The sequence below is a fragment of the Astatotilapia calliptera genome, chromosome 3 (genome assembly GCF_900246225.1).
Source record: "Astatotilapia calliptera chromosome 3, fAstCal1.2, whole genome shotgun sequence".
In the NCBI taxonomy this organism is placed as follows: Eukaryota; Metazoa; Chordata; class Actinopteri; order Cichliformes; family Cichlidae; genus Astatotilapia; species Astatotilapia calliptera.
This window is the reverse complement of record NC_039304.1, coordinates 11,132,892-11,158,418: the sequence shown is the minus strand read 5'-3', so window position 1 is coordinate 11,158,418 and position 25,527 is coordinate 11,132,892. Positions and strand designations below refer to the sequence as shown.

Below are 25,527 nucleotides of genomic sequence, written 5' to 3'. Positions count from 1 at the left end.
ACCATCTCTGTCACTCTTTCTGCATCTAGGCTACAGTTGCTATAACAACTATTAGGCATGGCAATCAGCGGCTGTGACTCACTCCTATACCTTATCACTAAGCCACAATGTGTGCATTTACTGGCAAGATAAAGGCAGAGGGATGCCATTTCAAAGCCACAACACAAACAGAAGTGAGATTTTTAACACCGAACAAAACAGCTGACCCGCCCCTACAACCAAAAAGCCAATTAACAGCCAAACGGGGAGTCATTTGAGCCAATAATGTTACACTGACAGATGTCAGAGACACAGTGTATACGTTTTGAGTGCCTTTATTCACAAATAACCAGAATTAGCATGACATTTGTTTATATGTTCTGATAGGGTTTTCCAGAGATGCTTATCATGTTTGCAAGTATTTGTAACAGTGTGTGCCCAAGTGTAACCTGATGAATCAGAGCTTGTTGGGGTTTTTTTTGCTTTAAAATAGTGACTGAATTATGGATCCTCTCCATACATTTAAAAAAAACAAGGCTGCAGAGTAGAACGACTTGCTTCTAGTACGACTGTACTGCCATACATACTGTATGTGTGAGACTTACAATGGGACCCTGGTGTGTTTAGTACTATGCCAGGCTTACCAACACCTGCATTGTGCTTTATTTGAGCTTTGCTGTGGAATCCAGGCTGATGGGCTGCTGACCCAATTTGATTCCCTGACCCATAGTGTTAAGAAAGGGTCCTATGATATAACAATAATCCACTCTAACATGTTTCTAGGTAACTGTTACTATGGGGACTGGCTGTGTTCAGTCTTTTGGGATGCTGTTGCTAGGCAATAAGCTACAGTGGCAAAGAGGTAGACAGGACAGAATATACATGTAAGCCAATTAAAAAAAAAAAAAAAAAAAAAAAAAAAAGCACACAGCAAGGGAGGCAACTATTTTTCAATACAGATTTTTTTAATGCTACAAAGCACCATGTAGGCACTAGTGTGAAGTGGTACTTGTTTAGAAGAGGCCTTGACCCACACAGGTATGGATGTGTGTAAAGCAAGCCCTTGCTTCACTTCTGTCTAGTCAGAGTAGGTGGAAGACAAAAAAACCAGACACACACATAGAAATACGACCAACTGTATGAGTTTAAAAACTATGTCTAATCTTTTCCCCCCCATCTGTTCTCTTTTTCTCTCCAGGTCTGTGAACAGCCAGGCGTTCTACCATGCCTGTCCCCCCACCCTTCAATCCCCGCAGACAAAAACACCTACCCCACACACACCACCCCGAAGACAGAGCAGAGGGCTCCGACTTCCCCTCCCTCTTCCCTCTGCCCAGTCTGTCCGTCTCTCTTCTGTCCCCTCTTTTTGTTTCATCTCTGTCAACTTCCTCCCATCTCATCCACTGCGCCTGTCCCAGGACTGCAAAGAGAACCCTCCCGAACTCTGTCCCTTTCCCAGTCTTTCACTGGCTGACTTTGGTCACATGCTGCCTGCTTCCTTCTCTAATTGGAGCAGGGGAGACGTGGGGTGTGGTCTCGGCCTGTCCTTTCCACTGCGTGTGTCGAAACCTTTCGGAGTCACTGAGCACGCTCTGTGCCGACAAAGGCCTCCTGTTCGTCCCACCGCATGTTGACCGGCGGACAGTTGAGCTGCGACTGGCCGATAACTTTATAACAGAAGTGGGCGGAAATGATTTTGTCAACATGACCGGATTGGTTGATCTGACACTGTCAAGGAACACCATCCACCTTATTAGACCAATGGCCTTTGCTGACCTGGAGAGTCTACGCTCTCTGCATCTGGATGGTGAGCAGTTATTTTATTCTCAGTGTTCAAGACTTGAATCAAATACACTACTTAAACGTGTTTTTACCCGTTTATTGTTTTATCCAGGTAATCGCTTGACAATACTCGGACCTAGAGACCTTGCAGGTTTGGTCAATCTGCAGCACCTGATTGTCAACAACAACCAGCTGATCAAGGTCTCCGTGCAGGCTTTCGATGACTTCTTGCTCACACTGGAAGACCTCGACTTATCTTACAATAACCTCAGGAGGTGAGTTTTTGCTTTTGTTGGGTATCACCCACGTGCACAGCACATCCAAGCCACAGACATTGTTCTTTAAGCAGAAATCATCAAAAATGGGGCCTGGAGCCAGACTTGCAACGTTTAAAAACGGCAGTGAAGTCCGTTGTTGATAGAGTTTCTCACTAAATTACTCCAAAAACTTGTACGTGTGAAGGTTTTGTGCCTTTCCACTGATCTCTCAATTGTTCATATGACGGTAAACTCAATGAATTAAGAAAAATAAACTATGAGATTATTTTTCTTGCAATATTTCAGGATGTTCATCCTCCTTGTAAATAGGTCATTCTTAAATAGATAGTATTTAACAAGAATACTTTATTTTGCACATTTTGAAGACATATCTCACATGGCTTTATGGTTACAAGTTTAAGTTTTAGGAAAACACCTTGTGCTACACAACTTAAAGGGGAAAAGAACCATATACTGTTGTTTTTCTTAGGCTGCATACAGTGGACTGAACGTGGCCCATGAACTAAATTGAGTTTGACATCCTTTGTGTCAAACTCAATTTAATTCATGAGCCAGCATACACTGACACATCCGTCTCTGTCAGTGTATCCTGCACACAAAATTTACACACAAATGCACAATGAAAACACTTGACATATGAGGCAACGAGGAGAAGAAAGGGAAAGAAAAATGAAAGTCAATTTTGATGAGGTTCTAATTTTCTTTCACTTGGTCTGAGCTCACTCCACTGCCACCGTGTACACTGTTATAGCTGCTCTATACAGCTGAGTGCAGGGTGCAGTATTCTTCTCGTGTCTATTTAGGACAATAGGGATTCAGGGTTACTTTCCATTCCTCTGGTCTAAATGATAAGTCAGAACAATGACGATATTCTCTTTTAGACCTCTATTCTCTTCCTAGTGTCCCTCTGTGCTGATAAATTCAGCAGCATTGGGCTGTCAGTTCTGATTAAGATGTTTCATTTGTCTCCTCTAAAGCAGCTCGTTGGCCTTTCTCCAACCTCTAAAACCATAATCTAAACCATAAACATGGTCTAATTAACTATGCCTGGCACTTCTTTCCTCTTTCAGGCCTTTTGTCTAATCAAACTATTGTACAGATAAATGGAGGCCACCTGCTGTAACCATCAATGTTTACCAAATTGTTTTTGTAACTGATTAAAATCACTGAATACGTTTATTTAGTCAACTACAAAAAGAAAAGCATGCTTTGCACCCAATGAACTTTATTACTCAACAGCAAGGTGATTGTAAAGTTCAGTTCGGTGAACCTGGACACAAAAAAAGGTTAAAATCAGCAGGGCTGGTGTGACTGACGCCAAAAAATAAATGCTTCGTATTTTTCCTATTTTGCTAGTTCCAGACATTTCATTTGGATTCACTAATTGGTCCAAAACAGGGAATGACAGCACTAATGGAATACTAAATGACTACAGCAATGGGTCACAGATGGGACTTGGGGAAACCCAGATAGAGCAAAAGATTCAGAAGGAAAACAAGCATCTGTTGTTGTTGTCTGCCATTGTTGTCACTATTAATTCATCGTTGCATATTTGTTCTCTGACGAGTAAGAAGAAATTACCCAGAGAACAACAAATGAACTGTGGATCTATCGGTGCTACAATCACATCCTTTAATAAAGTGGTCTCAAGAGGTGGATCTGTCTTTAGAGCTGCTGTTACTCCATCTTCACACTGCATGATCAATCTCACTACAAAGTTTACCAATTCAATAAATCTCACATTAGCCGTTGTTCTTTTTTATATCTACAGGGTACCATGGGAGTCCATTCAGAACATGGCCAGTCTGCACACACTAAACCTGGACCATAACCTGATAGATCACATAGCGGAAGGAGTCTTTGGAGAGCTGTATAAGCTTGCAAGGCTGGATATGACCTCCAACAGGCTCCGAACCCTGCCTCCTGATCCTCTCTTTGCAAGGTAGCTCTTAAGCTTCAACTTTTATGTTTCCCTCAGAAGTAGCTTAGTAGAAATATCCTGTTGCAGACGCCACAAAGCTACCAGTGTGTGTGTTTTTAGCAGGGTGCTTTCTGGCACAGAAAAAGAAGAAAGACAATGCTGGTGTGCTGGCATTCGGTAAATTCTTTAGTCAACATTTACTTTTATGCTATTTATGTGCCACCACAAATTCTCACCACTTCGCTGACTCAAACATATTTCAAGTTTTGAAATAGTGATGGCGAGTTATATGACGGTTATAAATAGAAGTACGCACTCATTGTAAAGCTGTCAGCTGTGCTCCAACTAATGTGGAAATCAAAGTCCAGCTGTGACACAGCTTTGGTCAACTGGAACTCAGTGGGACTGACATTTTTGTCAAATCAACCGTATGAGGTGTTGCACTGACACGATTTCTAACTCGCCTGTCTAAGGACTACGTTGCACGCTATGACAGACCATAGTGTGCAAGATCATAACAACTGACCAGTGCTTTGATTAGTAATAGAGACATTTCAGCTCAGGCCACCTTTTAATAACAAGTTAAAATGATCTCTTTAATCATAACTTCCCCTGTAACTGCATCCAGATTTAAAAGGGAAACCTGAATGCTTGCACAACAAGTTGTATTCTTCTATAGTTTATGCAATCCAGTGTTTAAATCTTTTATATTTTAACATAAAGTTCAGTCTGATTGTACTAAATAGAGCTTCTCACATAGCCATGCTATACACAGCCAGTTTATTCTGCAGTTTCACATGTTCCCATACCCTCTACAGATCACACCAGTCATTAAATGCCATATAAAATTACTTATAACAGCTTGGTATTAAAATGGAAACTTGGGAACAATTATCAAGTTTAAGGTTTTAGAAACATTTGAAAATAAGTTATGGCACAACAAAATTTTTTACAATTGCAGACATTTGCACAATAAATGAACTCCACGAATTGCTTCCCTTCCACTGATCCATGTGTTCAGATAACGCAAAGGTGGATTTGATGTTCACATAAATCAACGTACAGTCACAGTTAACCCTTTTCTAAAAACGGCTGTGAACTGTAAAATGCTTTGCGGGAGCAGATCAGTATAAAGTACATTAAAAGCAGAAAATAGAGTGACACAATCAGACAGCTGAGCCTCGTCTATCAAGCTTTGTCCAATTAACTTCAAAAGAATTTGTTAAACAAAAATTGCAACACTTGTGCAACGGTGCCCATTAGAGGTCTCAGAAAACAAGTAGTGGTCTCCAAACCATTTGTCAGAATGAGAATCAAAGCTAAAAATTTGTGGTGAGCAAAGACAGCCTCATCTACCAGCCGTTCACACTGTATAACTGACAAGTTTTACTCAGTGATGCATGCAAAGCTCAGATTTCTGTCAGGAGCAAATAGCAGAGAGGTTGAACATGGTATGTTCAAATGTGAAGATACCATGTTCACATTTGGTTTGCACCAAATTGACTTCAACCTGTCTAAGGACAAGTTCATGAAAGACGTCCTAAAGTTGTTCTTAGAGAGAGATGTTCAAAGTAAATCATTTATAAAAATTTAACCAAATGCAAATTGATTATCTTCATGAGTTTTAAGGCTCTTTTGTATTCACTACAGGTACTCGTTTCAAAATGAGAGAAAAGACAATTATGAATACTGCATTTAAATAACCTCGAAGTCCAGCAAGGCATCATTAAGTGAATGGACTGACTGCTTTTCTTTTATTATATTCAGGTCTCAGACAGGTGCAATAAGTCCTACCCCATACAATGCTGTCATAAGCCTAAATTTTGGAGGGAACCCACTGCACTGCAATTGTGAACTGCTGTGGTTAAGGCGCCTCATCCGTGGAGATGACATGGAGACGTGTGCCACTCCTGCTCACCTTGCTGGAAGGTAAATCATCGTCAGCTGGTCAACGGATTATTCTGATTCTTGTAACTAGTAAAGGTTTCCTCTATCATAGGGCAACAATGTAATAAGTTACAGGCTGAACAATGTTTTGAATTAAAATGACCTAATTCTTACCTTAATGAGATCAAGCTCAAACTCATGAGGACAGGTACGCCATGCAGCCAGTTTTAAGAACACTGGCGTGATATTTTGCCCCTAATTAGATACTCTGAACTACCTCTACTTCCTACATCACTCTTTTCTAAATTTCTAGTCTAACTCTAGTCAAAACCACACTGAAAATGAAGCATTTATGAGGAAAAGGAGTTGCTGTCCTCATCAGTCTGCTATTATTCACATTTTCAGCATTTTTGAGTTTGTCATCATAGGATCCTGGTGTCTCTTAGTTTGAATATGTATGCGGACAGATGTTAACATGATAGGCTTTGATAGAAGGAAGCTGTTGGTCTTCGCATTTTAAGCTCCTGTCCCACATATGATTCTTGCGTGACTCATTGCAAGATGCTATCTGGTTAATTGATCATTTGGGATTTGTGGAGAATAGCAAAATTAATCTGCTCCACCCATCTCCCTCCACCTCTCTCACTGTCTCTTTTCTGTGCCTGCAGATATTTCTGGTCAATTCCTGAGGAGGAGTTCACATGTGAACCACCTCTCATCACTCGCCACACGCACAAGCTGTGGGTGCTGGAGGGCCAGCGAGCCACGCTAAAGTGCCGTGCCATTGGTGACCCCGAGCCAGTAGTCCACTGGGTTTCACCAGATGATCGCATCATCGCAAACTCATCCCGGACCAGCTCCTTTAGCAACGGGACCTTGGATATCTTGGTAACAGTAGCCCGTGATGACGGGGCATATACATGTATCGCAATAAACGCAGCAGGTGAAGCAACTGCCACTGTGGATCTCAAAATAATCCCCCTGCCTCACCGGGGTGGAGTAGGTGGAAACGCTGGGAGCAACAGTGTTAACACCAAGAACAACAGGAACGTGACCAATGGAATTTTACGGACCGATCCGGGCTCGTCGGATATTAGCACGGCCAAAAATGGAGGGATTAACAATGGCGGTGGACGCGGAGGAGAGCCAGAGGATGGGAAAAGAGTTGGAGGGGATGACGAAGAGGGTGACGGCGGTAGGGCATCTGAAGGAGAGAGGACTGATGGAGGAAGCATGGAGGAAGAAGAAGGGGACGAAGAGGAAGGAAGGATGATTGGCGTACAGGGAGTAACATCGACATCGGCTCAGGTCCGATGGGATTTGGGGCGTTTGTCTGGAGCTTACGTTGTCTGGATGTATCAGATACAGTACAACTGCACCGCCGATGAGACGCTCGTTTACAGGTCAGTTCAACTTTACTCACAATGCAAATAATAGAAGCTTTTGTCGCTTATCTAATGGCAAACTTAGACACTTGCCATATGATTGCTTTCTCAGCTTCTCCTCCAGAAGGTATTTTTGCAGGGTCATGCCCACCCTTTTCTTTCATGCTAATCATTTTAAATATTTATCCATTACAATATGACACCTCAGTAGTCGAACTGTTCATCTTGCATATTGATGTGCGGATAGCTTAAGGGAAAAGTGAACGGGGAGCGGAATAAAGGGATAGTGGACGAGAGAGTGTTAATAATTTATCTCCATCACTATGACACTTAATCTCAATAGGCAGTAGCCAGTGCATATGGGTGAGTGCAGAATGGGAGGATATGTGGATAACGTGGAAAAGGATTTGAAGGAGGGGGATGTTTCTGAACCGAGCTGCGTAACATAAACATCAAGAGGCCACGGTGTCCATCTAAAAATGCACGATAACAGTGATGCAACATGTATTTAATCTAAATACACTAATTTTCATAAGTTATGTCAGTGTATGACTCATCATAGTCTAAGAGGGAGATAAATAACCACTTAGAAAGTTGATTTGTAGTTAAAGGATTCAAAGCTCTTATTTACGCCATGGCATACAAGTACAGGGTACAGATCTGGAAAACATGGAGGTAAAACTAAAAAACAAACATCTGCAAGTATTTGAAAATTCCGCTTTTTCCCCCTCAAAGATCTAATGTAGCTGTGGCTATACAAGATAAGTTCTACATAAGGAAGACCAAAAACAATATCCTGAAAAATCGCATCTTTTTTATTTGCATTTCTAAAATATTGGGCTTGCATAAGAATCCATGAGAGAAAACAGTCTAAACAAAGCTAAAGGACGAGACTAATGTCTTTCAATATAAAACAGTGTGGCTTTTTTTAGCTACTTGGTGTGCTTACATGTACAATACTATGGTGCTGTTCATGAATTATAGCGGTACACAGTCAAAGTTTACTGTTTTTGAATTTATGAGCGTAGACTGATGAGACATTATGCGTGGGGTTATTGCTACAGTGGCTGAAACAGTGAGGAAGATGGGATAAGACACTGGGCTGGCTGAGCAAGGGCTGCCACTGTGCTATTATTTGTGTGGGGTTTTTATTTTAGCTGGCAGTAATGCTGGGGTTCAATGTGGCTTCCCTCAGGTATTATAAAGAAGGGATTAAGCTGTAAGTGTATCGTAAGGGGTAGAGCAACTCGTATGACAAAGACTGTAGAGAACAGAGATGGAAATATGATTGTGAAGAAAAAAAGCTATAATCTGAAAGTTTGAGAGCAAAGTAAAAATAGTAGGAACCTGAGCTGTTTGCAAAAGGGTGGATGGGGAGGTAAAAAGCAATACTATGAGTGAAGGATACAGTTAGAAGGGGAAAGCGGATGAATTTAGACATGTGGACTGAGACCTGTAGAGACTGAGAAGATGGGTTCTACCCAAATCACCTTGAGGTGAGATTGAGATAAAAGCAGGATGTGTGAAAGCAGACTGACAGTAAGGAGGACAAGAGAGTAGAAGGCCCACGTGGGAAAAGGAAGACAAAAACAAAAAAAGGAACCGAGGGTGGAGAGAGGGAGGGAAGGTATTTAAATCCATAACTGAAATAGAAAGACCGTGTACACAGATATACACCTGGGTATGAAAGAAAGGGGGAGGTTGGGGGAACTGATGCAATAAGGGAGAAAGGAGAAAATGGAGCCCACGGAAACGTAAGACAGCGAGAAAAAAAAAACAAGCAAACAGGAATAATGTGACAAGGGAGCAGGAACGTTTAGAAATAGAGACGAGGCAATTTTGTGAAAGCAAAGTGCTCCTCTGCTGAAAAGGAGGTTGTGCAGTTGAAAGGATGGAGATAAAGAGATGTCCAACAGGAATGCAACATCAAAACAAATAACATGCAGATTCTTTAGACTCCCACGACACGCTTGTTATACCTAAAATGAGCTCACTGAGATCTCGAGTTCCTTGTTGATCACTAGTGTTAATTTCTCAGTGGATAATAATCTGAGATCAGGGGAGCAAGCTGGTTATCTCTAGTAACAAAGGTTAAGAGAAGATACTCTCCACAAACTAAGAGATATCAAACAACACAATACCAGGTTAATTAGTTTCTCGATTAAATTTGACTCAAAATTTAAGTGTATTTTCTCAAGGGTGGTTTTATAAAAATACAGACTTCTTTGGGCACCTAAACGTAGCTCTTTAAGGCAAAAGGTTGACACCAGTAAAATGCTTTTCTTAAACACTCAGCTGTGAGAGAAACAAAAGAAAACAGAAGAGATAAGCATGAAAGAATGAGTCACAGACCAGCTGGGATCACAGGAGAGTAAGCGATCTGAGGTTTTGCCAGATTGTGACACATACAGCCCTCTGTTTTCCTGGTGGTGTGATTTGTTCAGAGTAGGGTAGTGGCCATTTTAACAGGTCAGTGTGGAAAACAGGTTGAAATAGGAGACAAGTCTGGAGGCACAACCCTCAGTCTCTCAGGACAGAAGGAGGAAAGCAGCATACTACAACGCTGTCGAGCATTTCCAGTATGGCTTCCCATCATGCTATCAATGAGCTAGTGCCAACTAAAGTTTCACACGAGAAAAAAAGGAATCAACCAAAGCAAGTCTGGCTTAGAAACTCAAAAGGTGAGACCAGGTCAGTGAGATTTCAGGTTTTTTATCTGGGATTTGTGTTCGTATTCTATTGCTGAATTTGGGAGGAGGAAACACCAGCCACTCGCTGAATTGGGCAAAAGATGGGAAGAGGGGGAGACGAGGGGCATTCAGAAATGAAGACAGAAACACAGGAAAAGAGGAATCGTTGAGAAATGACAAGAAATAAATGCATCGTAAGATGGTGGTATACAGACAAGAGAACAGCAGACTGCACTGTATCCTTTAAAAGGTCAGTCGTATGTTAGACAACACCGACCTCCATTTTAGCATGCTTTGTAATTCTGCTGGCATCTGTGAGAGTACCAAGTACAATGTCATGGATGTGGCTTCCTTTGAGCTGTGCTCCCTCACAACATTAAGCCAGCTTCCTTCCCGGAGCTCTGCTACCCTTTAACAGCACCACACGGTCACTGATCCTTCAGTGTGACATGAAACCCAGATTCTGAAAAGCACAGCGAAAGAACTGCCAAAGATTTCCTTGTTGCCGGTAAATGTGAGCAATTACCATGAGTTCTTTGCCCACGCATGGGACTGGCCTACCTGAAGGACAAAGAACAGGACAGGAAAGCACGAGTCCATGTTAATGAGCCAGCACTTTAAAGCAACCGATGGAGCACCATCTGTTCAAAAGCGCGTTTTCGTCAGCACTTGCAAGTCACAAAGAACATGCAGTCATAGACAGTTTAAGGCTGTCAACCCTCATCGGCCGGCACTACAGCTTTGTGGAGCTTTTTCGGTCGCGTCTTAATCAGAAGCACGTCAACTTTAATGGCAGCTGTGATACTGAATTAACACATTGACATATTCCATGTACTGTATGCAGGAACACAAAGCTGAAAGAAGCATTTAATTAGCTGGGATTGTAAACAATGACCTCGCTACCAGTCAGAATCTACCTGACATGTAGTAAATAGACATTTTACAGGAAACAGATTCCATGTTCAGCACAAGTCTCACTGAGCCCAACCTCTGTATAATCCATTATTCACTAAGAATTATACAAGATATCTGCCGTTTCACTGTGCTTCATGATTTTTTTTACGTGTAAATCCATCTATTTTTAGCCTCTGGCAAGCAGTTGGGAATTAGTTATGAATCACTGCTATATACGGTATGTCAGAGAGAGCATCTGTATGACACTTGTATATGTCTGAGCCAAAAGTTTCTCATTAGGTTTAACAACAGTCTTTAAAGTGCGCAGGAAGGCGTAGAGTGGCTTTGACAATTTTCACAATTGCACCCCAGTCACCACATGATCGACCTTTCTGCCGGGCACTCAAAGTGCCAAGTTCGGCTAAGACTTAATGGGAACAGTAACGATCACAGGGAGAGCAATGGGAGTACATTGGAGAAAAAAATCACGCAGAGTTTGAGAAATAATGAGAATAATGAAAGTTGTGTCTAAGAAAAGGCCGCACTGTTAAAAAGTACAGAGCGAGAGGTTGAAAGCCGCAGGAAAGGAGCGTGCTGAGAAACCGAGCTGAGAACACGGCTAATGAGTCACAAAAGGAGAGGGCTTTAATAAAAAATCCTGAAAATTAGGTGTTGGCATTAAAGATTTTTCCTGTTGCAAATTACCCACCATATCTGACTAATATTTGAAAACACTGAATTGTGCTATGGATGTATTTATAAATGTTCACCCAGGGCACTGACTATAGCTACACCAAACTATGTGTCAGTTTTATTTATACAGCATATTTCATTACATGTAAACTAAATGTGCTTAGCAAAAGTGACAAGAATCTAAACTACAGTGTGTTCAGCCAACAAAAACAGGAAAAAACAAACAACACACTGAGCTGTGCAAATGATTTTCCCCACTGGTCCAATCAGAAATCCATCAAAATCTTCACATGGTTTCACTTTGTCATATTACAACATATTACAACACAAAAAAAAATAATCATAAAAGCAAGAAGATATGTGCAAATGCTGAGGCTGGGATTGATAAGGATGTAATAAGAGATGTGGCAGGGAGCAGGGCATGCCGAGGCATGCGGCTTCAAAGATGGAAAAAGAGGAAAGCAAGATGAACAAACAAGGACCCGGACAGCTGAGCGGTTAGAGGGCAGGGAGGGAAGCGAAAAGGAGATGAGGTAAAATGAAGTGAAGAGTTTTACCCCACGGGAAGAGCTAATTAAGTGTTAAACTACTGTGTCAATACATGCGTCAGCTCATATCAGAGGCTTCAAAAGGAAGGGGAAGAGAACAGGGTCAGCACTCAATACATATGTCACGTTATATTATTCTGTAGAGTCACATGAAGGAAAAGGACGGGCTAAGCAGGTAGCAAAGGATGGACAGGGAATTTCCTATAAATATCTAGGTGGTTAAAGTGAAGAAAGGGGGAGCAACGATGAGGACGACAAGGAGAAGGTCGCATAATGAAAGAAAGCAACCGAATCAGGCATCGAGGGGGGAAAAATAAAATCAGACCGAATAAGGAAGAGTTAAGTGAAAAGCCAGATAAAGGAAAGCAAAACAGGGGAGGGTGGGGTGATCATGGAAAACTGAAGAAAGCAGACAAAATTGAGAGAGACAGATAACAAGGCAATAAACAGTCTGACGAATCAAGGCTAAAAATGTATGTAGGAAAGAGTGGACATGGGGTGGGGGGGGTGAGGAGAGCTGGATAGATGTCAGCCAGAAGGAGATAATTGCTTTGTTGTTCCTCTTCATCTTTCTTTCTCTCTGTGCCCAATCTTGTCTGGTGTCAGACCACCAGACTTGGTAACTCTGACAGAGAGGAGCAAGACGTGAGGCGGCGAGAATAACAAGAGAAGACAGGAAGTACGATGAGAAGAAAGAAAAAAAATTGGGCTCCACCACTCCTTGATTCCCTCCATCACTCTCTTTTCCTCTCCGCCTTACTCTCACGGGTACTAATAATTACTCGTTTCTGTGTCACCGGCTTGAACAAAGCACTCCCTTGTCTCGATTACTTTCTTCCTGCATCTGTGGATGTGCACGCCTTTGCAGGCTTTAACCATAATTAGAAGCACAGGGATGGAGCAAATTCTCTTGGTATGTTAGAAGCCGGCCCACAAAGATCGAGTCGGCGCAAATACAGACAACACCACGGCCGTTTAATCAATCAATTTTCGTAGTCCACGACGATCAGTCCGAGTTACACGAGATGCACTTTGTATTCATGAACATAATGTCTCGAGCAGAGGTTTTAGCCGGATATTATTTCATGTGTACCCACACCACATAGCTAAATACGGGTAAAAAAATGAATAATGCAGCGAGTGCTAGCGAATCAGCATATCAAAGATGCATGCGTTTGTGAATGTGTCTGGGTCTTCCATGTATATTTTAGTGAATTTGCTTGCCTATTTTTGTCGCTCCCAGTGTAGCAAAAACAACTAGAGAGGTGATTCACAATCTCATAAGGGAGGAAGCAGTGGCGGGGTGGGAAAGACGACTGAGAGGGGTGGTGGGCAAGAGGAAGAGGAAAAGAAATATAGGATACAAATGGTGAGGTGGGTAGTGAAAAGGAAAAGAGGCGGTAAGAGGATGAGGGAGGAGCAGTGGTACCTAAAAAGGAGATGGCAGAGGAGATAGGGGTAGATGAGAGGGGAGGAAGAGTGACCTTGGATGCTCAATCATGGTACATGGTTATTGGTGTGGCTAATAGAGATGTAGTGGAGTGACTGAAAAGGAAGAGAGGCTGGGAGATCAGGTAGAGCCTGGTGGAAAATACCAAAGGATTTGAGGCAAGCAGATGAGGTAAAAGATACACAGGATTAGACCAGAGGAGGAGAGTGAAGTTGTAAAAGAGGTTGAACCAAAGATGACTGCATCACTGCAGATTTAGGCTAAGGAAAAAGAGGGATGGGTGATTGCACCGCAATGAAAAGCTCATAGGATATGAGGAGATAAGAGAGCCTGATCACCCAAACGGAGGAAATCTGGTCATGTAAGACTGATGGAGGAAAATAATAAAATAAGTTGGCCGCATTGACGGTGGAGGACTGATAAAGAGCTTTACAGGAGTATATAGAGGGAAGAATGGAGGACAGAGTGAATAAAAAGGGAGGAGTCTGAATAGTAGGATTAGAAAAATGACTAAAGGTGTGCATGACTGTGTGAGGCATGGTCACAATGGAGGACCAAATCAAAGACTCATCCAGAAAGCTTAGTTGTGTTAGGCTAATCCAGACAGATGCAAATATGCTGGTCTAGAATATCATCTTATAAGATTTAGGCATTCTTTTTCAGTATCCAGCAACACACTAACTCTGAACCAGTATGCACTAATATGAATCAAAGTAAGAAAAGAGATTTGGGTATTAGCCTGTGATAGACAGAAGCAGCAACTCACTGGAGTACATGAATCACTCCAATGATGGTCAAGTCGCGCTGTCTTGTGGGATCTATCAATTATATATAGATGCATAAAGGCTGTGGATGAACTGACACCATTGCGATAAATCTCGGGGGCTTTGATAAGCCTATACTATGACAAAGGCTTTTTATTCAGAAACAGAAGCATAGCGAGCGATGCCTCTTGTATATTTCATGTTAGAAATCTGATTGAGCACCCCCTGTCTTTACTACTGGACTTCACAGGAGTTATTCACAATTCTCTGACTTGACTGATTGCACAAGAGGTTTTATTTTGAGCTTTCATCCCTGAGATATTTGGTCATAATCCTCGGTTTCACTTTCACTCTCTGGATGTCTTTTTGCTGTAGGAATATGAAAACTCCTTAATCAAAACCTCTCATCTTTTTATGTCAGTGCTGGTTACTGCTGATGTTTAGGTTGTCCACTGTAGTTTATATCCATGAGTTCAGAGATCTCTGACACTTCTTTACAGTTCTGTGAGAAAGATTAAATTAGCTTCAGCATACACATTTCTTAGCGTATCAAAGTACAGCTTTATTTTTGTAATTGGCATCTCTCAAGCTTATGCTGTGCTTATGATGTTGCTATGGAAAAATTTGGCAATTTTATGTCAATTCTCAGAAAATAAGACATGACTAATATCCTGGGAAATGAAGCTAGGAAAGTTGATTGGTCCCGAGTGCTTAGTGAGTGGATATCAGAAGACGAGGTACTCTTAGTATAATTACTACACTGCTGAGTCAAATAATGAGCCTTTGCCATGGAAACATACACCTGGAACCCAAGCTGCTCCACCGCACAGCACGAGTTAACGGGCAGATTTGTAACTGTGTTAGAAGGGACTTTATAGCGACCTAATGACCGCCGGATGAGGACGACTTTAATGACGATGCCCCATGTGTCTACTCAGATTATCTGGGAACCTGGAGTGTCACACAGTACGTTGTAATTTCTTGTTAAATTCATACCGAGCTTCTGCTGAAAATTAGAAGTTTGGAAGCATTTCCTTGCTATTCAAATCACCCCAGGCAATTTGCTAAAACGGTGCAACCGTTTGAAACATTGTTATTCGCAAAGAGAGAGAGGAAGAAAAAAAAAAATTTTCTTTTAAATTATACGAGTGCAAAAGTTGATATTGTGGACATCTGTAGAAAACATTTGGTTTTGTTAACTTTTAAAGCCTTGAGGAGGTGATGAAAATGATCAATATTCCTACTTGCCATAACCCAGATCCACTGCTCTGGACTGTAGCTTGCCTCAAGAAGGCCCCTCTCATTTCCCAGCTAGCACTGCATTATTCAAGACGACTAATCCCATCTTTACACCAACATCGATATAACTACGGCTGTGAGAATTATCAGATTGGTTTTATTTGAAAAACTTCATTATATAACAGGCGCCAATTATCCCCAATTTAAAACTGAAGAAAAACAAGACCAAACCGCTGCCGTCTCTGGGTCTCCATTTTGAAGGCATTACATACTGAGTAAGGTTAGGGGACTTCTGCAGCAGCTCCCTGGATGTCTGAGTCATCCTAGATGGCATTTATAGGATGTAGCTCAGGTCTGAGGGGAGCTGAAATGGTTAGTAACGTAGGATACAAATAAGCCCTTTGATGTAGCGTGAAAGCGAATGGAGGAAAAAAAAGGACTTGGACAGCGTGATGCAGAGGAAAAACAAAGGAACTACTGACAAAATACTCTGGTTAGCAAAACAAAACTACAATACATACTTGCCCACACAAGAGGTTTGGAAATGCAGAGGGCAGAGTCATACCCATCAGCGACACTTGAGGTGCGCTTCAGTCTCCCACACACACTTTACCCTGGCATGTCACATACACAAACCCACTGGCATCAAAACACACGTTTATTCCCTCATCCCATAAATACAAACATAGATCCAGGTGCAAACACAGAAAAAATAAAAAATCACATGCAACTTATGTAACGTCTGCTCCCTCGATTCACCATCTTTACCCCCCAGTATCCCTCTATTGTTCACCTCTCGCCCATTTGTTATATATATATTATAACGGCTGCTCGAACACTTAAAATGAGGACACATTCAAAGCACTTCTCTCTTTATTATCCCACGCAAGCTCTCACTCATTACAGACACACAGGAAAACATCTGCACTCTAAAAGACCAAAGCCAGATTATATACACGTCTTAATTTCATAACTTCTGCTGAAAAGCAAACATCAACTATACTTTAACTTTAATTCAGAAATTAAACCTAAAACGACCAAATGTGTAGAGTTTTGCTGTGATGTTTGCTTCCCGCAAAGATGCGAATACATCCCCACATACGTAGACACGCTCCTGCTCTCCAAATGAGCAGACAGAGTTCTCTTTTCATGTTCCCTAGGCGCGCTCCCCATCAATAGCCTCATTTTCCCCTCACTCCCCTACTGCAGTATTTACTCCGGTGCCATTTCTAGCCCTCCCTTTACACCCATTTCCTCCGCCTGTATTCCCAATCTTCAACCGTTTATTTCTTAAATTCGGTCGGATTAGTCAAAATATCGAGGTCAGGTTTCAAATTACAGCAGACGCTATGCATTTCTGTGCACCGTCCATGTTTATGTAACTGACCCATGTTCTTTTCCCTTTATTCCCTCTTTAGAATCTTACCGTCAACCAGTGATCGATTCCTGCTGAAGAACCTGGTTTCCGGTGTGGACTATAATCTGTGCGTGTTGGCCATTTTTGATGACACAATCACATCTTTAGCTGCGACAAAGGTTCTGGGCTGCACAACCTTCTCCACCAAGGATGTTTACCCTGCATGTCGCTCTCTGCAAGCCCACTTTCTGGGCGGGACACTCACCATACTGGTTGGCGGCGTTGTTGTTGTCACTTTACTTGTGTTTACTGTGGCACTCATGGTTCGCCACCGCGTTTGCAATCACGGGGACCATATAATGTGTCACAGCAGCAATACCGAGGCAGGAGGCGGGGCCTGCTGTCAGGGGAGTGTAGGAGGTGGGGACAAAGGAGGAAACGGTAGCGGATGCTACCAATCCAATGGTTCTGGAGACATGATGATGGTGGTCCTGCCCAATGGTCTGCCTTCTAAGAGAGGAGGAGAGAAGGACAATGAAAAGGAAAAAGAGGCCGATTCAGCCTCTTCTGTGCCTCCAAAACTGCCTCCTAAGCCCAGGCCGAAACCTAAAGTCAACCTGGAGCAGTTTCTTTCAGCTGGAGGCGTGGTTTCCACAACGACAGGGGCAGGAAGTGAGATGGCACTGGTGGTGAGACAGCGAAAGTTGGACAAGGCGCCACCGTACACCTCAGAAAGTGACAGAACGCCCCTCTACTACTCCCCTTCTCCCCCCTCAACCCTTCCCCGTCAGTCGCGTCAGAGGGAGCGCCCAAGGCCCCGACTGGAGCGAGAGCTGACCAATCGTGCTAGTTTTTCTCTCGCGGCACCCCTGAGAGACTCGGAGCTGTTGGACTGGAGAGTCGCACCCAGAGGCAGGGACAAATGGAACTCCTCACAGGCTTATCAGAGCCCAGTTTCCCCTCTGAGCCCCGCCTGTGGAACAGTTAGCAAACGGAGGCACTCGCTCGATATGGGCTCCTCGGTCGCGCTAGCGACTGATGCCGCAGCGAGTGTCGCCAGGCGCTACGGCGCTGTCAGTTATGCCAAGCGGCTAAGCGTCATCTGGACAAGGCGGAGCCAGTCGCTGCATGGAATGCTGGTGCAGTGCGCTTCGACAGCAAGCACAGCGTCGTCGACCACGAGCGACGAGTGCGAAAGCAGCGGCGGGTTCGGGGGTCACTGTGATTTCCAAAGGGGATATATTCATGCTTATAACGCCACCAACTCCAACTCTAACACTGGGATTACTCCCGGGAAAGCAAATAATGGAAAAGACAGGAGTAGGGAAAAAGGAAAGGATGGAAAGAGCGCGGAAGAACTGGAGGAAAGCGTCGTATAGGGGCACGGATTACAAAAAGTGGAGGGGGATAAAGGGTTCTGTACGAGGACAGTTTGAATGAGATGCTGATTTAAGAAGGCCAAAGAGGTGAGGAGGGATTACAAAAGCAAAACTGTTTTAGATGAAAAACTTCCAGTTCAGAGGAAGGAAGGAGAGCAGGTGACTCAAGTGTCACTAATGCAGCTTCTTGATTTGCCCTGTGAGCTGAGAGGAGGGAGGATACCAAGAAGTGAGGTCAGGATTTGTAAGAGGCTCTTCGAGGAACCTCGAAAGTGATGGCAGAGAAATGTGACCAAAAAAAAAATTAATAAAAAAAAAAAATCTTTAAAAATTCAAGGCAACGGGGAAAGAGAAAGTACAATCATCGCAGTGAAAGGAAAAAACAAATATGTGAGAGGGACATGGGGGGATGTAAATTAAGGAAATAATGAGGGAAAACAGCAGTAAGGAAACAGAACAAGGGTTACAGCAGAGGAGGAGGAGATGTTGTGACCTGTGTGGATCACACTAACACAACCACTCAATTCTCCAGTCTCAGCTCCCACACCACCATGAGGCTTTACACCGGATCAAGAACACCACCACTGTTAATACTGGAGAAATACTTGTGACAGAAATGCATCAGTGAAAAGGTCTGGATGCCACTCTGTTGTTTTGGCTTTCACGCAGCCGGCCATTTTGAAGCTCTTTTCTGAATGTGACTTTTATGTGTCCTCTGTGTCTGGACAATGATTTTGGCTCGCTGCGCCTGCGGATTATGGGAGTATAAATACAGAGCTGGGTGCATTGGACATGATCAATCGATACAGGCTGGAAACAGCGAGGGGGGCCCAGACATTATTAAAAGAAAGACACTGGAATTACAATGGAGTTGATATGGATTACAAAATGGAGACGGGAGTGCACAATGGAACGTGTAAGCGTGTGCATTTGTAAAAGACGAGATCGTATTGGATGTCAGATGATAATGGACCAAACAGATGAATAATGCTAATGGATGCGCAAGTGTGCATGCGTCTATGGATCAGGGACAGGATGCATTTGTGTGCCTGTGTGTATATGAATGTTCGTGGGGTGGGGTGGGGGGCGAGCCGGTGAAGTAGACTCCATGTTTCAAAAATGTTTAGTGCTTTCTGGATATGCTGTAAAAAAGAAAGGAAAAAAAAACCCCTAAAAATTAAGGTGAGAGGCGTCCTTGAGCTCCACTGAGAGTGAAAGCAGAGCGAAATGTTTAAATACGCCACAACCAGTACAACTTATTTTCAGCAGTGTAGCATGGTGAGAAAGCGGAAACTGTTAAATGGGAATTAAAATTTCAAATTCATTTGTGTGACTTCAAACTCCTTTGTGCCACATGGGTTCATGGTAAATCCAAATCGAATGTTCTCAGAAAGGAAGCAGTTTAAAAAAAAATAAAAACAAAACAGTAAATGAATCAAACTGCTGCAGAAGCCACTAAACGCTATAAAATCTGTTGGAAGACTCTTAAAAACCTCTATGAGAGAGAGACACACAAACACATACATATATAGTATATAAATAAAATAATGTTACTTGTCGCACCATGTGTTTGTTTTTCAAAGTTTTCTGGGGAGTGATTCTAGGATCGAACGCAAACTATGAAAAGTGTGATTTTTTTGTTTTAGACAAGAAATCTTCGTGAGTAGGAAAGAACATGATTATGACTAGGCAGTTAAATTAACTACCACAACAACAACAACAACAAGAATAAGCGCACAGCACAAAACACAAACTGGCAAGCACACACACACAGATGCCTATTAAACAAAGCCAATTCCAATAATAACAATCAGTGTTGTTTCCTTTCTGTTCTCATTTCATTTTGCCAAAGTCAATATTGTTCTCTTGACTTGATATAAATAATAAAATTTACATGTATGGAACTGAGACTGAGTCATTAACGCGTGGCCATGTGTCATGTTTGTGCGCTTGACTACTTAAGTACATTGTGTATGCGTGGGGGGAAAAAAGAAAGAAGCACTGCATCTGAATATTAATCGTGTGTATTTTGGTGCATCTACAACAGCAGATTTCAGTGTTATATTTAAATCTATTGCAAAATTAGATTGGATATAGTTTAATTTAAAAAAAAGTGCCAATGCTGCTTTGGTTTAGTTTGCACTTGGACAGAATTGTGAAGATGAGTCAGTCCTCGTGAAAATGTTTTGAGCTCCAGGCAAACTTGTGAGTCAAAGAAGCTGCAGCGCACACGCACATCTGTGGGGCGAAAATGAAGCTGTTTACTTGTCAGTCAGTGGAGCTGATTAGGAGGTAAGGGTGAAGTAACATTTCTTATGGTAATTAAAAACATTTCTTACAGTAAAGAAAAAAACATGAGGAAAAGAGAACATAAAAAGAAGCAAACTGGTAGGAGAAGGGAGATCAATGAGCTCAGGAACAGACAGAAATGGGTTTAGAAGGAAAAAAGGTGTAAACAAGATTTCAAAGGACAGATTGGATATGACACAGAATAGGAAAGAGCGCTGATGTGACAACAGACAGACAGAACGTCAGGCTAATGGATCCTGAAACCGATGCTCTGTTATTATCAACAATATTAGCTGGTTTCAGACAGGCTCTGTATTTCAATATAAGACATTACAAGCTCCTTTCAATGCTATCTGCAGCTGAGATCAACACTCACTTGGAAACGAAGCGAGCTGGCAGCAATCTGCATCTGAGCAGAACTAATTAAACTTTTAAACATACGAGAAGAAGAAAAGTGTCAAACATGAACTATCAAACCAAAACATCATTTCTGTTAATTATTTACATCTTTCAGGTCATAGCGGAAAAAGCTGAAGCGGAGGTAGAACGGATCTAGTCGTCTCTGCCCTTTTCTGAGGTTTTCTGAGGTTAGATGGGGGAAAACTATCCCACCAGCACAATCCGAGTTTCTCGTACTTATTTCACTTTGTTGCTGAGAAAACACTTCAACAGTGGGCTGAATTTGGTGCATCACTAAACATCGACAATAAGATCAACAGTGGCAATGTTGTATCGCAGCAATAATGCAGTAGCTAAATGTTGTTGTGATGAAGGGCATTAAGACTTGAAGATTTCTGTGTGTCCCTGGCAAAAAACAAAGACAAAAAATAGAAATGGGGAAAGGAAAAACCAACATGAACCATTAGTGAGATTGTGATTCATTGCATCCCTAGCTGAAATGAACTGATTCCTGCACAGGGCTGCACAACTGTTTATTTTACTTCAGTTTAATATTTACTCCAATTAGTCTTTCAGCCCACCTGAGAATAAAGTCTTATATTTCATGAATTTTTGTTTTTTTTTTAAATTCCTGTCTCCACTTTCTGTTGAGTCCTATGCAGATGCTGCCAAAATGTAGATATGGAGGGAGGGGTGCGGCTGAGAGACTACTGAAACACCTGGAGACAGACTACGATAAGGAAAAGTGAAGGAAATAGAGATAGAAGTTTGGCTTTCACTGCGTGCCTCTCAGTGTCCACAGTATGCCCATAAGTAAGACACTTTTTTAAATCTGTTTGAGGAAGAGATCGAAATCAAACAGTGTGATAAGTCTGTGTGTGTTATTTTTGTAATGCAAATTGTCAGGGATGGGGTAAAAAGGGTCTTTTTCCCTCTTGTGCTTTGAGCATCAGACACCAGGCAATGCTAGAGTGGCAGACTGTGTTCGAATATGAAACCATCAACAGTGACAGGGGGGAGTAAAACGGTTTTGATTTAAAACTCATAAGAGTCTTCCTTTTAATGTGGCCAGAGTCTTTGCTACAGTCACCTTTAAAAACTGCGTGTCTGCCTGCATGTACATGGGTGCACTTAAGTGTGACAGGTAAGAGCAACAATGCAGCACAACTCTCCCCCTGGCTTTTTTTTGCCGATGGCAAAAACCTGTCCCAATTTCACACAATTTAAAAAAAAAGGCTGAGTTACATTCAAACATTCACAGCCACAGACAAAATTACCTTTCAGCAAACAAACGTGTGTCTGTGCACTGCGAGATAACCTTCTGGCAGCGTTTGCATGTTTCTGTGTGCACGTCTTATTGGTGCATCCCGAAAGGTTGTGTCTGCCAGCAGCCAAACTTCCTCTGACATTTGCAGTTATGATAAAGGTATGATGCATTTCCCTGCAGTGTGCTGACTAACTGCTTACTCAGGATGCTTTAAGAGTCAGCAGCTAACGTGCTAGATACCAGTTGGACCAGTTATAGAACATACTGAAGTGTACACCTTGACAAAAAAGGAGCAGACAAGACATCTGTCTAATGGACAAACATCCCATGAACATCTGAGAAAACGTTATTACCAACCGCAACACTCCATGAGTGCTACGCAGCTGTCTCACCAGCCTGAAATTATGACAAATGACTACACAAAGCTATTGAAAATGAGGTTCTAAGTAAAGCTGGAGATTACAAATATGAAGAAGAATATGCACACAGGAAACCCCTCTCAGATAGGGCTGCTCAATTAATCGAATTTTAATCACGATTACGATCTGGGCTTTCAACGATCATTAAAAATGACTGAGCCGATTATTAGCCCCTCCCTCATTTATCCGCGACACCTTAAAGGCCGGTCCGTGAAAATATTGTCGGGCATAAACCGGTCCGTGGCGCAAAAAAGGGTGGAGACCGCTGATTAAGAGGACCCGAGGGAAGCTCGGAAAGCTAAGCAGAAGTTATTTGGAGAGTGACTGCCGTTGGTTGAAAAGAGAGTTTAAAAAAAAAAAAAAACTTCAGTGGTGTTGCACACTATTTTATATTATTATTTTAAAGTCATTGTTAACCCTTTAAAGCCGGTCAGAGCAGCATGCTCCGTTTTGCGTAACTATTGTTAAATCCCTGTAGAACCTGAACCGTGTAAGCTAGCGCAATAATTTGTTTTGCATATGAAACCGGAGGAGTTGTACTTACATCTCATGCCATCAGCTTGTCCTCGGTCACGGTTTCGTTCCACATATAGCTTTGCAAAAATTGCATAAAAAGTGCTTGCAGGAACAAAAACATAATATTCCAGAAACACGCTTTGCCGTTCCGATCAGCTGTTCGTAACACTTCCCACAGTGAAATGATGCACATGCTGTTTTCTTTGCAAATTTGCATCATAGGATTGTTTTTTGTTTTTCCTGCAGTATATAAAAATTGCTGTATCTCCAAAATAAAACTATGAAGACACTCAAAATAAATTTCCTGTGGTGGGAAACTATTTTTTGCAACTTTATTGTATTTAAAGTTTTGAGGGATAAGTCTCTTAAATTTCTCCAAGTAGAAATATATGTAAACAAAACAAAAGCGATTTTCAATTTTTTTTGTAGTTTATTGCACTTTTTTGCAATTTATGTAATTACTATGGACTTAATGCATACATATTATTAAAATATGGGCTATAACAGTTGTATTGATGTATAGCAACTTGAAATGCTCCCACAAATGGCACTACAACATGTAAAAAAAATAATAATATAAGCTCTGGCGGACTTGGTTCTATGGTAGGTCTTAAAGGGTTAAATAAATATCGTCAAATAATCGTGATCTCAATTTCAGTGAAAATAATCGTGATTATCATTTTTGCCATAATCGAGCAGCCCTACTCTCAGATACTGCGCTTTACCTACGAGTATAATACATTTTTAAATCACCGTTCAGTGAATGCAGTACGGAGCAGCAGCAGAAATCACACGGGGCTTCTCACCTAATTAGTCACTTTTACGTCAAGTGTCAACAGGATACAGTGGCTATAAGTGTGAGATTGAGAGTTTAATTTACAGCGATAAGTAACGTCCACAAGAAAAGCATTGTTTCTCTTAAGCTCACTTGGCAGAATAATCATTGTAAGTTTGCTCACAAAGAAATGAACAGCCTCTAATTTTCATGATCTTTTCCTTTAAATGGAGAGAAAATGTCTAAGAAAGAAATCTAGAAAAACGTAAAAGTTATAAACTGATTTGCATGTCACAGAATGAACTAGTATTTGATCACCTTTAAGCCATCTGATTTGTGTATAAAACACCTGTTCACAGAATCAGTGCACCACCATGGGCAAGACCAAAGAACTGTGAAAGGATATCAGGGACAACATTGCATCGTCTGGGCTAAAAGACCATCAGCGATAAGCTTTGACGAGAAGGTGACAACTGCATGATTAGTCGGAAATTTGAAGAAATATAAAATTCATCAATTGCCCTCAGTCTGAGCTCCGTGCCAGATCTTGCCTCATGGAGTGAGGATGATCATCATCTGAACGATTCAGAGGCGGCTTGGGAGAAAAGTGTGGATCGGACGAAACCAATATCAAACTCCCTGGCGTCAACATGACTTGGGGACTTGAGCAGCCGATGAACGGGACTGTGTGCCGCAAGGGTTGTGGATGAGCCTTTCAGCATGAGAGTGAGGCTGATGAAGAAGCCCATTAACGTCATGGAGTGACCTCAGTCCTGTAGAAAAGCTGCGAAGAGAGCTGAAGGGCTAAAGAGCAGAGAGCCTAAATCCCACCTGAGATGTACAGAAACCTGGTGACCAACTACACGGCTGGGCTTGCAAACAGGGGTTTCTGTACAGAGTTATTTTTTGCTTGAGGATAGATATTTCAATCAATGACATGCATCTCTTTCAAGTCATCTTTTAAATCTTTTATAAAACTCACTGGGTTTCCAGGATCTACAGTTGATATTTTGTCTCTCCCCATTAAGATGAAACTACTACATAAATTAGAAACTGTTCATCACTTTGTAAGTGAGCAAATGTACAAATCCAGCAGGGGATCAAATGATTTCCCCCACTGAAAATATTTAAGCAAAGTTGATTTAACTAAATTTTTGCTCTACAGTCTGACGATGGTTCGTTCACCACACCTGCATGTCATATTATTGTGAGTAGACTTTAATCATGCTGTTCAGTCAAGCTGATTTTTGTAAAAACATGGCTTAAAAATACCTTTCCAGTAAACCTAAAATCCTCATCTGTGTGAAAAGATGTAATTTTACCATTTTAAGCTGCACTACTCATTGGTTCTTCAAATTAAAACGCTATCCTGAGCCTTCAACATATAGAAACCAGCCAGACACTAATCACCGTTTCTGTCTAGCATTGAATCATTTTCCAATCACGGTTAACAAGGCTAAGGGGAAATGCAGTCTGAATGATAAATACAGGTTGTCGAGACATCTAATGACAAAGGTTGATGAACGTGCATGTAAATATTACCTTACAGTCATATCTAAAGGAACCTTGACAATATTTATGCACCGATTTAAAGTATTAACAGTCTTACCCTTGCA

General features: G+C 41.8%; 2 protein-coding genes across 6 annotated transcripts in view; one reads left to right on the top strand and one right to left on the bottom strand.

Annotated features, from left to right (window-relative positions):
- LOC113018602 (leucine-rich repeat and fibronectin type-III domain-containing protein 4) overlaps positions 1-20,168 on the top strand; it is a 38,335-nt gene extending 18,167 nt beyond the window's left edge. The window contains exons 3-8 of one of the 2 annotated variants that reach the window (XM_026161750.1): positions 1,178-1,786; positions 1,874-2,036; positions 3,811-3,981; positions 5,728-5,889; positions 6,516-7,250; positions 16,929-20,168. In XM_026161750.1, coding sequence (XP_026017535.1) covers positions 1,204-1,786; positions 1,874-2,036; positions 3,811-3,981; positions 5,728-5,889; positions 6,516-7,250; positions 16,929-18,246 — 3,132 coding nt within the window. In that variant the 5' untranslated portion in view covers positions 1,178-1,203 and the 3' untranslated portion in view covers positions 18,247-20,168. Of the gene's footprint in view, positions 1-1,177; positions 2,037-3,810; positions 3,982-5,727; positions 5,890-6,515; positions 7,251-16,928 lie in introns of both variants that reach the window. The other variant, XM_026161749.1, reaches the window with a different exon arrangement.
- pcxb (pyruvate carboxylase b) overlaps positions 1-25,527 on the bottom strand; it is a 291,444-nt gene that overhangs the window by 97,090 nt on the left and 168,827 nt on the right. The gene's annotated exons all lie outside the window — the stretch shown is intronic.